The sequence below is a fragment of the Centroberyx affinis genome, unplaced genomic scaffold (assembly GCF_046629955.1).
Source record: "Centroberyx affinis isolate AG114_WGS23_722 - 3 ecotype Tasmania unplaced genomic scaffold, CSIRO-AGI_Caff_v1 ptg002607l_1, whole genome shotgun sequence".
Lineage (NCBI taxonomy): Eukaryota > Metazoa > Chordata > Actinopteri > Beryciformes > Berycidae > Centroberyx > Centroberyx affinis.
In genome coordinates this window covers 213,383-228,509 of record NW_027280806.1, presented here as the reverse complement: position 1 = coordinate 228,509, position 15,127 = coordinate 213,383, and the positions used below count along the sequence as shown (strand labels likewise).

The following is a 15,127-nucleotide window of genomic DNA, read 5'->3' as shown; positions in this document are numbered from 1 at the left end:
GCTTTTCTGAGTCACTATACCCACATCAGTCTTCTAGTATGTTTCACTCTTACCCACAGAGCTGCAAATGAAGAGTTACCAGAACACTATATCCACTTTGGAAATGGAATCCTATCCATTCTGGGAAAAGATCAATATCTCTAATATGGAATATGTGGAAAGTGTTTTTTTTTTTCCCTCAACCAAGAATTTATTAATGTTACTTGAAGTGAAACCTACAAGAGTGGGTTTCACTTCTTTTCCAAATCATGCCCCCATGGAATGAATGAAACACTTCAATTGTAGCCTACGTTAACACTGCACTCCATAAACTCTGTACCAAAATCTAAGGGCCTTTCAGCTCCCAGGTGGAAACTGAGAACGCTGCACTGTGATGGACAGACAAGCTGACAATAGGTGAGAGAGAGACAGCCGTACAGGTGGAGCGAATCAAAGCCAAGGAGCAAAAGGTTTATTCCCATAATCCCATTTGGAAAAATCCAGACAGATTGCTACAATTATGGCAATCCACTTTCAGAAGTCTGCTGTAGCTAAAAACAGACAGAGAGAACAAAGGATACTGAAAATCTCAATTTGGACCCAGAGAGTTCCTGCTGGGACTGCTGGGTAAGTTTTTGTATAGTGTGCTTTACACTGAGTGCCTCATGGTAAAGTAATACCCGCTCTGTGCAGCTTTAAATTTAGTTCTCCGACCTGGAGTGAACAAAAAAAAGAAGAAGAGTTGAGTTGTTGGTTATTTAATATCAGCAATCGGTTAATAATAATATCATATTGTTTACATTGTAGACGTTTGTGCTTTGGCTTTTTGGCTGTGCAGCACACTGTCTCAGTTGTGGTGAATTGTCTTATATTCAGAGAAATACCTCACACAACTGAGTCCACAAACTACGTCAGTGGCAATGACTAAATAGCTGCTAGTAAACAAAATTGTCCAAATTCCGTCAACAGCAATATTCATAGACCTTATTTATGATAGAGTTAGGCTGATGCGACACTTTACATTAGGTCAATATTAAGCTGGAACTGAAAAGGATATTTTAGTAAAGCTGAAATTTTTAAATAAAAAAAACGGTCTTTACATACTGTCACCTAACGAAAAATCACTATAATATCCCCACAAAATTCCCATAATAAACTTTACTTGTGTCTGTCGTACTCGAATCTATAGCCTTTAATGTTTTTGTTTTAATCTCTGATGTTATCGCTAAAAAATCCTTTTATAACCCTACAGCGAATTCTAATATTTTAGATTTGTTGTGTTATTACAGCATATTTCTAACAATTCATTATATATTTACTATATTTCCTTTAGTTCTAAGTGGTGCAAATACCATTACTCCCTATAGTGTTCATGAGATTCAAACCCTGTTCAATAAGGAATTTGGCACATCCAGGACACCTTACGCACGGCTGGGTCTCCACCTCCTCCAGGTGCGTAGTTGTGACACACCTGGAGAGGGACTGGCACCAGTAAAACCAGACCACTGGCTTGACTCCATGCCTGCCAACTTCAAGAAACAACTTCGCAGATGCGTCAGACATGTCCATTCTCTGCTCAAATTGTAATTTAACATGGTTTGATTTACATTACGCGCAATGAATGTCCCATGGGGTTTGCTGACGGTTTTGAGTTTGGTGTACCACACTGAGTCGAGGTGCTCACCGACCTCCTATTATAAGAACTGTTGGATTCGACGTTTCCCCGGGATTTTCATCGATATTGAGGAATCTCAGAGGAGAGGAGCGCAGCTTCTGAAGTATTACCAAGAGGAGACCGCGCTGAAATGCAGCCGGACGTGTTGCCTCACGAGAAATTGTGAGTAGGCTAAAGTTATTTTTAATCAACGTGATAGTCTCGAAAAAATACATGAGGGTGAACTATGCATGTGACATTCTTTCCATTTATTTCCTGCACATATTTGCAGCAGATGTATTGTAACGGTACAATATCCCCCCCACTGATCCCCTCCAGGTGCATCCCGCACTGATTTACTGTCTTTTCTCTATCTATAGTTTCCTGTAATCTGGCAATATTTCACTATGATACCATTCAAGAAAATGTGAACTGTGTCCACCTGCACTGTCCAACACTGGAGAGCTGCATTCTCAGCCACAGAGGCAACGTTGTTCTTTACAATATCACCAAGGGTGAGTAATCTCCAATCAATAATGACATTCTCAGAAATTAATTATAAGTAGGCTTCTTCATAATTAAGCAATTATGAAATTTCTTAGATCATAATTTGTCACCTTGCGTATCAACTTTAGCCAAGGCCTGTTATACAATGTTTCAAAAGTAGGTAAATCTTCTTCTTGTTCATTAATATACATCCACATATATTATTCTTATTCTTATAAAATAAAGAAAAACAAAGCTGGTTAGGGTTAGGGCAAGCTTTTTTTTTCTTTTTTAATAATTTTTATTTATTAACACATTTCATCCATGCCTGTACTTTGTTCATGTCAGGCTGATTTACCATAATACAACCCTAATATAACTCGAACTCCAAGACCAAACAAAACATAACATAACATAAGCATCATATATGAATCCAATATCAATAACTGAATTTAAAGCTGGTTAACTTTAGTCATTTTTAATTTTAGTTTTTTAGGTCATTTTAACAAAATAATTCAACATATAGGCCAGGTGTACCTCGAAACAGGAAAAATACTTAATAATACAGTGAGTTTTAATAATATATATAAAAATACCTACTTTGGAATGACCCTGTATATAGAAGAGTTTCAGCCCAGAACTAATATGAGACTATGTGAATGGTTTCATGTCTTCAGGTGTGGATCCTGACCTGTTGGTGTTTGGAAAATACTTCACGTCCAATGTGCGTGTGTTACCCCACCACTACACCCGGGTCAACGCCTCAGAGCCCCTGGCCTCAGACAAGCGCCAGTTCAACCGGCAACCCCTTCCCCCTGCACCGCCTCTGACTTCAGCACCCACAGTAAAACCCCCCACCACAGCAAGAGTGCTCCCCACCACCACCTCCTCCACCACCACCTCCACCTCCACCACCTCCACCACTGTGCTGCAAAGCACTAGTCAGCCTACAACACTTCCAACAACTACGACCGCTTTGTCTTCCCCTCCGACGACTCCCCTAGCCCCGGAGACCCATGCACACACAACTGCTCCACCTCCAACCCCCACCCCCTCCCCCACTCCTCCAACACCCGGCACTACAATGCCTCCTCCACCCACCACCACCCTTGCCCCTTACACCGCCCAGACCGCTACTCCTGCCTTTCCCTCCACTCTGGAGGCTACCACAACCACACCGCCTTCCCCCTCCACTCCGACCCAGCATCACACCACCAGCACTTCTCAGGCGCCCACCAACCCTCCAACTTCCATGGCCCTTATGGCTAACATAGAGAGCAGCAAGCAGTACCCCAATGACACCAAGGGCTACCTGGGGAGGAACCACACCGCAGGGAGCGAGGGAGGCCAGGGTGTCGGTGGAGAGGACACCCTAGGGGGCCTGGGACCTGGGTGGCATTTGGCCGCTCACACCCTGCTGGTCGCGGTGGCTACCTGTGTCACAGTGCTGCTGAGCTGCTGCTGCTCCATCCTGGTGGTGGTGAGCTGGAGGGGCAGGAGGAGGAAGAAGGGACGCTACCGTACATCCTGGAGAGGGAAAGGGGGGTCAATGCGTCTAATTAAGTATGTCCTGGTCAGGGAAAGCTCTTGAAAGTGGGGGGTGGAGTCAATGAGGGCCAAAACAATTGCTGGGACTGATGTTTTTCTGTTTTGAAATTTGTTTACCAGAATGTTTTCAACAAGGAATCCAGGATGAAATCACCTCTAAGTTTTTTTTAATTTGAATTATTGTATCATTGTAAAATGAAAATGTACTTTCTTTGTGGGTTTTACTGCATACTGGATTATTATAATAGCATGGCCATGGAATAGTTATTAACCATTGCTTTATTTGAAGCAAATAGGGATGAAAATGTAATTACTGTCAAGTGATATGTTTGTAAGACTAAAATACAGTCAAACTGACTGGATAGAGTTCATTTCTTATGGATTAGGAGAGATTTACCTAAACAAAAACAGATACAGAAATTATAGCGTGTGCCAAAAACATTAAGCCTATAGTTGCTGTGAGGATTTTGGTTTCAGCTGTGAGGCAATGAATTGCGACAGCGCAGCCGCTGCATTCGGCCGCAGTAATTTGCCTTGAGAAAGATGATATGATGTCCATTTGGCAGACCTACATTTGATGCACTTCAATGAGTTTGAACTGATGTTGATGCCAAACCTCAAGGACTTTGCCCAGCTGTCCACCCTGCTCTTAAGTGCGACTTAATGGGGGCTTCGGAGCAAGAAATGCTACAGCAACAATCCAAGGGTTGTTCAGAAAAAGCACCGGGCTTTGTGGGGGTGAAGGTGGTGTATCTTGGGCCTTCACCCTACTACAGTCCAGCGCATCTCCCCAGTGCATTGGGTTTCTCCTGACCTAAAAGTCCATGGATGACAGACCAAAGCTCTTTAAGAAGGGTTAGGTGCTTTTCAACAGCCTGCTGTTGAATGCATCCTTTCACTGGGGCGCCTCTCTTCGCCCTGATAGTGACAAGAGCAGGATGGGAACTGAAGTTGGGTTATGGGCCTAACATTACATAAAAGCTTTAGTCATCATGCACAAGAACTTCACACAACTTTCCAACTTCAAAAACAGAAGAAAAAAAAAAAGTATTTTATTACCAATGCAATGAGTACATTTTCACACCAGGCTTTCAGTCTTGTACTGAATGATGGCATCATAGATCAGAGGTAATAGATATTTGTATGACAATGAAGTCTATTTTGGAAAATAAATACAACAGATAAGACCCTAAAGGTTTTCATATATTGATGTAAATCAGAACAATCTTTTATGTACAGTGAGGTCTTGTTTGTGTTATTGGTACTTAGACGCCATGACAGCTGAATGATGGCTATCTGGTCACAGGTGTTTAAAAAAAGTTTCTTTATTGTTATCCTTTTGTGTATCTATGTTTGCTCTTGGTCACTGTGTTTCTGTGAATGCATTTATACATGAAGATGTATTACAAGTTTAGTACTTTCTTGACAGCCTCTCTGTACTGGAGCATGGTGTTCTCGCTCTCCCCTTCGTTCTTCAGTCTCGTGACGGAGTCCTTATAGTCCTGCACCTCTCTTCTTCCCAGCAGCTCCTGGCGCAATTCCTCCCCCTCTCCCTCCCCGGCCACTTTCATGCGCACCAGCGTATCTAAGATGTTCTTTTGGGACGGGCTGTCCTCCCAGCTATACTCCTCCATGTCTGCCACAGTCTTCTCAGCCTCCCAGGCCTCTGTTTTCTGAAGAATGACAAAAACAGAAAAAAAAACATTGGCTACCGTTACACGCAGATTGCAAATGGATCATTTACTCAACTTGACTGAAAATAGGTTTAAATGTAGCATTGGATAAACAGTAAATGTGTGAGTAAATCACAATCTCTTTGACGTTTTAGACGGATTGTGGAATATTGGTTTACTCAAGTCTGGCTGAGGTGTTTACATGGGGTTGCGTCATTTGAAATCCGAGCAAATTAAATCCTACTAAACTGTAAACATAGTGCTAACTAGATAGATTCGCACAAACACTGTAGAAGATTTATCCGACTTTTCCTCAGGATGGTAACAATGGAGATTAAGGAACATGTTTACATTAATCCTTCAAGGATCTGGTTTGCTCGCCCTTTGTTTGGAACACAGTATAGCAACAGAAGTAAATTATGGGGGTCCCTGGTCACCCCTCACCCCTTCTTTGATGCTCCTCTCACAGAGATAGTATTTCTCCATATGTGGTGCTCCCTTCGCCGCCTGTCTAGCTGCCATCACATTCCCTTGAGAACAATAGGCCCCATTGTGCAGCAGCTTAAAGCAGGGAAGCGATAGAGCCTCAGCTCTGTTGCTCTCCAGGTGTTTCTGAGGTTAATGACCATCATTACTGCTATACATATCTGATCCATATAACATCCAGTCTGGATCAAGTCCAAGCCCTAGAGAGTGAGGAGCGGGGGCTCAGGATTACGGCTGGGAATAGATCAACAGCTTCCTTTTAAATGATGTAAGCCTACTGAAATGAAAGGGTCGTTTTAGTTCCAGATCAAAACATTTTCTATAACATGCCTCTCTGCAAAAAGTATGGTCCTGCAGATTATCCTCATGTCTGGAGTCTTACATTTGAAGGAGTAATAACTACTGTATAAACCTTACTAAGTTAGATATGATTGGAAAAGTGCCGACCTCTTTCCTTTTGCTATTCTAGGTTTGATATAATGAGGAAAAGTAAATAATGAAGTGTTGACAGTTCTGACACCATGTCTGTCATTTCATCCATCTCTAAACCGTTTGGCCAACAAACGGAAAATGTGACGATGACAGACTTGCCAGGGGACCAATGGCCACCTGTTTTGTTCATTGAGGAGAACATGAGCAGCATTCATGTACCCACCACATAATATTTACATTTTCAGTTAAGGGAAAGGATGGGAAATGGACATGAGGGGACAAAAGCAGATGGAGTGTCCCTAGTGGTAAACTCCACCCCCCCCCCCAAACACGTGTTGGAGGCAGCTTCGAGCAACCCGCTCGAGCGTTGGCCTGGATTAGCACACAGTGGAATTAGCAGGCAAGGTCCGTCTCCCTGAGTGGGGAGATAAAATCACCTCAGTGGCCGCTAACAATCGGCCTCTTTGTGGGCTAGCGTTACTACCTGAACGCTACTCTACTCTCACAGCTTCCACAAGCCTGCTGGACAGTACTGTGCCTTCCATTGTGTGTCCGAAAGGGCAGTGGACAGTGTTCCGCTTCCCGACTCGGACACCATTCCCAACTGAGAAAAACAACAACAGTTTTTTATGTGAGTAGACCGTGACTAGAAAAGCTCCCAAAGGCAGCAGTTGCACAACAGGGGGAGTCATTTGGTTTTCTGTAACTGGCTGCAATTTCATGCGAACAGCGCCTGGGCTGGTGACCCGGTGGCAGATTTCTCTGATGTGGCATGGTTGGCTTAATGTCAATGAGTGTCAGGGTCAACACCTGATAGGGGAGTCTGTTTTCCCCTGTCTGTGGGGAAATGTCAATGGGACAATGCTGCTGTTTGCCACCCCCATGCCCATTCAACTCTGATACCTACCTAATGGGCTTAGTCGCTCACACCATGAAGGGAAGATGGACACGAATTCCCCTGGTAAAATGCTGCTAGCTCTATGTAAATGTCACCAAGAAAGCAAGTGAAGGATTTAAAATAAATGTCTTTTCCAGAATTTTGGTACGTTAAACAAAAACGTTTCTGGATTCAAATGAATGGGGACATTAACTTTAGGTGCAAAAACGCACTTCGGTGAAACAACTAAATTCCAAAGCACATCAAAGCCTTTTAAGTTTACTTGGAGAGACTTTGACTTCATTAAATAGTATATTCAATAGCAAAAATATGTAATTTTTTTATTATTCCCTATTGGGAAACTATTTTTCTGCCTATTCGCCTCCACAGGGAGATCCGACTGCAAGGTTAGGACTCTTCAGCTAGGCAGATGCTTACTGACATTAGGGTTTGACCCTGGACCTGTTAAAGGACGGTCTCCCTACTCACTACGCTATCCTCTCGCTAAAATGCATTATCATTTTTACAAATCTACTACAGATGTCTTACACTGGAACGTAAAGTAATTACCCACCACTGAAAGAGCTTTACACCGTACAGGTGCACTGCACAACAAAAAGAAATGTCAAGTGAGAGTTGATGTAGGCATCATTACACAGTTTCGTATTGCATGCTGGCGCAAATGAGATCAGATATACAATATCCGATCTCAAACAACCTCTGCAAATGGTAAACACAAAAGAAAGTGACAGTGGGTCATCGGTGCAGAAGCTGCCGGAGAACGCACTCCCAATGAATGGATTCTTCCTGAAAGAAGTGGAAAGGCCAATAAACAAAGAGAGAGAGAGCGAGCAAAAGGCCAAAGCCAAAGGAAACCTCGGAAGAGAGCGAAGTGGACGTGGAAAAGGCACAGGTGTCTCAGCTAACCCCGGGTAGGGTTGGTTAGGGGTAAGGCGGGGGCTGAGGTGGATCTGTGAATGGCAAGGGCCTGAAACATTCATGGACTGGCTGAAAGGCAACAGAAAAGACCTGTAGTGCTCTTTTTACCACAAAGGCCTTTTGTGTATCCAAACCCTTGACCACAACAGCTGACCAGCCAGTATCGGGTATCTACAGTTCAACAACAGCCTCTCTACCCATCTGTTCAACTATTATTAGAGGAGGGGTGGCTGATTGTATCAAGTTCTTTACCACCGCTTACGATCATAAATTAATTACATATTTGCGGTGATCATGACGTTCATTGCATTTTAAAAGGACAGAGTGAGGTCATGCTGGTCAGCCGCTCCATATGAATATTGATGGATGGCCTTTTCAAAGCAGAATAGAGGAAAACCTATTAATTGAACTTACCCAAGACTCGTGGTAGAGGACAGTTAGGAGGTACAAGGCATAGTCATAATTCTGCTGTTTCAATGGGCAGCTGGTAGAGAGAGGGGGGGTAAGACAAAACGGTTAAGATTTGAGTTTTCTTTTTTCCTTATGTTATTATTAGGTATGTTATAATTTTGATTGAACTTTATTTTCAAGGTGCTGTGTGTGTTTACCTGTCAGTTCTGATGGTGAGGACATCAGTGTCTTTGCAGTATCTCTCCCCAACAAGTTTGAGCATCTTCTTCCGTGCGTGGTCGTCCAGGTTCAAACTGGACAGCTTCACCTGTGATGACAACGAAACCATATATTAACACTACAGAAACATAAAACAGGCAGTAATTCCTTCAGGCAGAAGTAGTCCACGTAAATCTCTACATTCTTTTCCATATAAAGCTTTGGGTCGGATGCATTATGTGCGTGCAAAGAGTAGAACACAAAGATAAAAGATTAAACCACACATCTGTTTATATATCTCTTGCTTTCTCTCCTTAAAAAAAAAATCAAAACCACAACCAAAACCGGAAAACTCATTTATTTCAAACTATATAGAGCTCTGACTGTGTTGTTTAAATCCCTATACTTTCGACAGATGAAATCAGAACAGATATGCTGTGCCCCAGAATAAACTGCGAGCCCTTTGTAGAGTGGATAGATGGAAAACAAAAGAGATTACACCATGATTATGCTGTTTCTCCTGGCTTTGAATTATGTAATTTGTACATGACGACATAAATGCATGTAGAAGTAATATAAGGGAGGGATGTGTAGTCTACATACTACTTGTGCTGACAACAAACAGGTGGGGTGAGGTTGTCATGGCTAGACAGGTCCGTGTGTGTGTACAGAGACACGTGTATAAGTCTGTTGCATCTGGAACCACATGTGTCTCAAAACTGGCCTGTGATCAAATTCTGCCAGAGCTTTCCTTTCCTGTATCTCACCCAGTAGAGCTGAACAATCAAAATCGCAATATGAACTTCCGCAATTTCCAAATCGCAGAGGCTGCAATTACTTGCTTAAGAGAAGAGTGTCCAAAATGGACAAATAAACAGGGTGTTTTAGTGCTCCAGGTGATCTTGAGTCCATGAATCAAGTACAATATTCGTGAAAACCTTTCATCATACTCAAACTCAGCAAATCCTGCACACTGACATCTATTTTCTTTCTTAACAAAATCACTTTTCTTTAAAAAATTTTAAAGTTCTAAAATATTTAGGACAAGAAAAACTGATATTAATCACAGTTTAAATAGCAATTGCTATATTCTGTCAAATAACCGCAATTAGACTTTTTGTCAACATCTTTCAGCCCTATCACCCAGTAGCCCTCACTTCTTTATTAATCTAAATATACTAAAGGTGAGACTATGCACTGTTCACATTTACTGAAAACAGTGCCTCTCTGTGTGTGTGTGTGTGTGTGTGTGTGTGTGTGTGTGTGTGTTGGGGGAAGGGTTGAATACATTTTTTGCTCAATTTAAAATAGAGGACAGGGCTCGGTCCGGCTCAGGTCAGGCTCAGTCCGTTTCGTCTGGACTCGGACCCCTGCCTGGCTCTATGGGATTTACCCAGCAATCTATCGTTGATTCTGCCTGATCCACTGGGATTAATGGCTGAATAATTCCTACCTCGCCGACATAATCTAAGGCAAAGTGTCAGTGGAGCAGATGGCTGGTGATTAATGGTAAAAATTGCATATTTCCAGCTGGGAAAATGAAAAATGGCACGATTGTCAATGATGGTTTATGATGCTGAGTGTTTTGTGTTGTTAGGAAGGGTTTCTTTCAACATGTTTTGGGGCACAAAAGCCCATGTGATGGACTGCTATAAAAATGTAGCCCCAGCAAAAGTTATGAAAGAGGTTTGTGCAGAGAAGAAAAGAATAGAATAGACAAAGGCTATGTCCATATGTGGAAATAGAAAATAATCAAAATAGAATAGAATAGAAATCATTGTCCACATGTGGAAATTTAGCTGAACTGTGGTTAAATTAAAAGAATAACCGAAAAAACTCGATAATTACATGCCTAATTATATAAGGCAAGACGAGAAACAAGAACAGAGCAAATACACTAATTTGGATCTCTCTGTAGACTTAGGGCAGCATTTAACAATGACCTAAAGACCTCGCTAGTCCCAGGGACTTGATGTCGGCTGGCGATTATGCCTCCCAGTAAATCTCTAATCTCATCGTATACATCAGATTTCTCCCCTCTTGACTTCCTATGGATCAGACGCATCGGGTTCAAGCCAAGGTCATGACACTAAAACTGTAACCTCTGAAAACCTTTTCAGAGAGACTGTTTAGAATCAAGGGGACGGCAGGGAATCTCACTTTGAGATGAACGATGCGAGCAGAAGGGTTTCTGAGAGACGTGCCAGCAGACACATAGTCTGTGCTCTCCATTTTGATGGGGAAGTGCTCGTCACATTTGCCGTGGGTGTCCAGGGCAGACGGCCACTCTGTGCAGAATGCTGACGGCAGAGAAAGACAAATTACTCATTAACTCAATGAGACTGTATCTATTTTGAGGTGAATAATAAAATCAATGGCTGCTAAACCAAAACACAAAATTGCTTTCAGGTGCTTTTCAAAATAAAAAGGAGGGGCTTACGTTTCAGAGCCTCACAGTGTTTCTTAATGGCTGCCGGTGTCAAATGCAGAAAGTTTGGTATCTGAAAGAGAGAGAGAGATGTGTGAAGAGATCACATAATAAAAACATGAAAATGCACAACAGTCTTAATATCTACATCCCAGACAGTACAAAGCACAACTCCCACATCAAAAACATTGAATTTTTTGACCATCTACAGAGATGATGTAATGCTAGATTCCATTGTATGATGATTTCAAAGGGTATGATTAAAAAAAACAAACTGAAAATTATATCCATTTCCTTCATCATCTGGGTAAAATCTACAATATGGTTTTGCATTCACCAAAAAAAAATGGGAAAAATCAAAGCTGACATCAAGACAAACTTCTCATAAGTCACATTTTTGGCTTGTGTTTGGACACAAGGACAGGATTTATGAACGGGAAGCTGTTAAAAATGGGTCTAGAATTTTCCACAACAAAAACCAAAAGTAAGGGCTAAAATAAGCACGCACAGCTCCGGCACTTGAAATAATCTGTTCAGCCCCCCCGTGGCAGAGTGAGAGAATGAAATCAATATTGTTAGGCTGCACCCCAGGGTTCCAGCTGTCGCGGGTGAAGGTACTAGGGCATCGGCAGGTGGCCCGGGGCCAGATGGAGCAGCTGGTGTCTGGACACAGCAGCTCAGTAATCCTGGCATCGTCACAGAGACATCAGAGCCATATAGAGCAGAGAGGAAAGCGCTCAAAACAATACTGCAAGAGCACAAGAGCACAAGAGCACAAGAGCACAAGAGCACTGGCCTGCAGGACGTGACTCGTCACACTGAATACTGGGTCGCAAATGCTAAGAGATACAGATGTTTACATCTGAAAGTTAGATTAATAGATAGTGGTGAAGTCCACAGTCAGTTGTATGATACTGTATTTAAAGTCTATAGAGGATAGATTGATTATAAATATCATAGATTGTTGACTGATTATAGATTGATGACATAATAGACTGATTCAATTTACCCACTGATAACATTCTCAATACAATGTGCAAGCTCTTCTCTTTTCTGTGGACTGATTTGATCTATTTAACTAAGATTAACTAGGATGTGCTTTAAGTTTCAATAATTTTGAGTATTTTATTTAAAGTGTTCAAAAAAAAAATCAGAACAGAACGCTATTCCATTTGTGAGCACTGCTGAAACCAGTTGTGAACTTTAGTCTGAATATTTTGAACTCTATTATTTTGGCACCAATCACAGGGATGTGCAAATAGACCTACAACTTAATTTACTTTCTTACACCAGCAATTTGTTATTGTAGTTTAAAAAAGGTGACCAACTGCTCTTTCTATTTCTTCTTTAAATTCTAAAAAACAGCATCATGCTCCCCTGTGTGTTAAACATCCATCCTCATCCCGTGGTGGTTTTGAACTCTGACCTTGATCAGCTCCAAGTTGCCGTTCTTCTCTGGGGGAACTCCTCCCTTCACTGGGTAGCCCATGCGCACCGGTATGGGGACCGAGCCCGGCCTGAAGGGGGCTGCTGCTGGGTAAACTGCAGTCCAGTCCTGATCCACTGCCATCTTTTCTGTCCGGGGCTTGCCTGCCTGGTACCCAAAGCACACACAACAAACTTTATTTGGCAAACTGATAGAAATGCCATCACCATTTTTCGCAACACCATCACAACTGTCATCATTTTTATCATTACTATCGTTGTCATTCTCATATTTTCATCACTTTAACACGTTTTGATTTCTTGGTTAGGAATGATGTGCATTGTGTTTATCTTGGCCTTAAACAGCCATAAATACTGTCGACTTACATCTCTCCTGGGTTTCTTGCCTCTATTGGGAAAGTCTGAAAATGATCATGTTTAAAGTTTAGACAGCCTGTGCTTCAGGTTTGAAAACACACAAAACACAACATCCATTTAGCAAGAGGAGCCCATTCATTTTTATGTGAAGGTCACCCAAACAGATGCACCTCTTAGACTACAGAATGTATGTTTGTCTCCACTGTAGTGGGTTGGGACATTACAGTGGGAAGAGAAAAAACTGGCTTCCAGGTAGTGGAATAAGAAAATTACTTATTCCTAATTTAGCTGGGGACCCACTGGAACCCTCTCAAGGACCCCCAAGGGTCCCCGTACCACTGTTTGTGCCTGTTTGGCACAGCATTCGTTTACTTAAAAGATCAACTTCTCCATTTAACTAGCTGTTTATCTGACAATGCTGGAAAGATACAAACACAGCAAAATAACATCGAAGGCAAAGGGCCATCTAGGAGGTCGCATTTCAAGCAGCTAGCTTAGCAGGCAGCTAGCAGCTAGGAGGCAGAAGCTAGAAACAGGCTAGGCTGGAATTGGCGTGAACGCTTAAGCAACAGCAGTGAAACTCACCTGCCTTTCCAGACAGGCCTGTCGCGTATGTTACCCTGTTCAATGAGCTGTGTAGTCCAAGAACAGGACCAGTTATTCGACCTAAGGACAGAAATGCCTTGCTTGTGTGTGCAGCCATGTTTTCGCAATGACTACGGAAACCTGCGAGGGACTAGACACCGGTCGTGCGAGATTTGAAGCTGCGTGTGTTTAGTGCCTCCTACAGATGCTGTGGAGGACATCCATGCACATGCGTCCAGCGGCTGATACCCGACATTGAGAAGATGCGACATCAGCCTGACAGAGGTAGTTGCTTGATAAACCACATTATAAAGTCTTGTATGCGTGAAAAGTAGGCCTAATAGTGAGAAGAATTCTGCATGATCTCATGAAATGCAAATTACTTTAATCTTAGTTTTTATCAAAAGTTAGAAGAGTGTCATATTTTCATAAACACAGACTACCCCATGTTTTTATTCTCATCATAGCTCTTAAATCACCATCATGACATGGCAGTATTCCATATTGTAGCCCTACTTATTTTCTACGTCTACTACATCAGTTTTTAAGAGCAGGCAGGTACCACTTTTTTAAAAAGGAAAAAACACGTTTCCAACAATTTGCTGCCTCTGAGATCAGTAATCAATAATCTATCAATAACAATGGCCACGCGTGACGTGCGTGCGATTGCGCGCGACCGTCCACATGTGTGTGACCAGCGACCAGCAGCAGCCCCGCCGCCAGCTGTTGCCGCTTTTTGCAACGTGGTGCCTTCAAATTCTCCGCGTCGGCTCCTACTTCCGAGCTTCGTAGTCTTATAGGAAATGACTTTGCCACAACAATCTGACCATCTGACGAGAGGCGTCCCATGAGCGATTATAAGTGCAACATAGCCTACAAACTGGTACTTGAGCTTGAACAGCATCGCTGCGCCTTAATTTATTCACCTTGTCCCTGGACCTTGTCACAAAATTATTTGTGCTGTCTGTCACAAGACTACTTTGTGCTGCAGCCAATAAAGAAGAGAAAATCCACACGGGGCATGTAATTGATGTTTTAATTAATTTAGCTGGCAAAAGTTGTAGGCCTACAACTAGGACGTTTTAGTGTGCGTGCGTGCGTTTCTTACACCAAGTCAGAGAGTGAAAATATAAACACACAACAATACCAATAATTTACAATAATTCTTAATGCCAAGCACATTATTAGAAAAGACATCACTTTACCATCAATTTTGGACAAATCATTCATGTTTTCCATCTCCTAAACGTCACATCTCACAGGTTAATTTAAAAATGTATTCCACTTGTATTGTAAATAGTACACTGTTCCTGCCCCAAGAGCAGCATTTTATAACCTGTTTACAATAGAAGAGCAAGAGCAGCATAATTCTACAATAGAATTGTCTGTTATTAAAAGTAGAATGTCAAATGCCTACAGAACATTGTTTCTGCCCCAACAGCAGCAATCCTCTGCATACAATCGACTGATACTAGAATAACATGTCATACACCTACACTACACTATTCCTGTCCCAAGAGCAGTACTTTATGTATACAATAGACTGAGGCAAGTGTAGGACGATCAGTAAGACCCAAACTCAGTAATGTATGTTGATTATTTTCAGATTAGGCCATATTTGAGTACAG

At 42.2% G+C, this 15,127-nt stretch overlaps 2 protein-coding genes across 2 annotated transcripts; one reads left to right on the top strand and one right to left on the bottom strand.

Moving 5' to 3' along the window:
• Positions 1-1,596: 1,596 nt before the first annotated feature.
• Positions 1,597-3,710, top strand: LOC139657004 (MANSC domain-containing protein 4-like). The gene is made up of 3 exons (XM_071534691.1): positions 1,597-1,816; positions 2,014-2,148; positions 2,797-3,710. Exons 1-3 carry the CDS (start codon positions 1,597-1,599, stop codon positions 3,708-3,710), a joined length of 1,269 nt encoding a protein of 422 aa, XP_071390792.1.
• Positions 3,711-4,725: 1,015 nt separating this feature from the next.
• On the bottom strand, positions 4,726-13,628 carry mrps35 (mitochondrial ribosomal protein S35). The gene is made up of 8 exons (XM_071534716.1): positions 13,500-13,628; positions 12,924-12,958; positions 12,538-12,705; positions 11,124-11,184; positions 10,844-10,983; positions 8,683-8,792; positions 8,489-8,558; positions 4,726-5,340 (listed from the first exon to the last, which is right to left on the bottom strand). The coding sequence occupies exons 1-8, from the start codon at positions 13,615-13,617 to the stop codon at positions 5,071-5,073; spliced, it is 972 nt and encodes a 323-aa protein (XP_071390817.1). The 5' UTR covers positions 13,618-13,628; the 3' UTR covers positions 4,726-5,070.
• Between the last annotated feature and the right edge of the window lie 1,499 nt (positions 13,629-15,127).

What these genes read in the sequence shown, in the direction of transcription:
- LOC139657004 (XM_071534691.1), top strand. Translation starts at nt 1,597, where the DNA reads ATGAATGTCCCATGGGGTTTGCTGACGGTTTTGAGTTTGGTGTACCAC. An exon ending in GTGTTGCCTCACGAGAAATT is followed by an intron (nt 1,817 to 2,013) that starts GTGAGTAGGCTA and finishes CTCTATCTATAG; the next exon opens with TTTCCTGTAATCTGGCAATA. An exon ending in TCTTTACAATATCACCAAGG is followed by an intron (nt 2,149 to 2,796) that starts GTGAGTAATCTC and finishes TCATGTCTTCAG; the next exon opens with GTGTGGATCCTGACCTGTTG.
- mrps35 (XM_071534716.1), bottom strand. Translation starts at nt 13,617, where the DNA reads ATGGCTGCACACACAAGCAAGGCATTTCTGTCCTTAGGTCGAATAACT. An exon ending in GCAACTTGGAGCTGATCAAG is followed by an intron (nt 11,185 to 12,537) that starts GTCAGAGTTCAA and finishes TCTCTCTTTCAG; the next exon opens with ATACCAAACTTTCTGCATTT. An exon ending in ACACTGTGAGGCTCTGAAAC is followed by an intron (nt 10,984 to 11,123) that starts GTAAGCCCCTCC and finishes CTCTGCCGTCAG; the next exon opens with CATTCTGCACAGAGTGGCCG.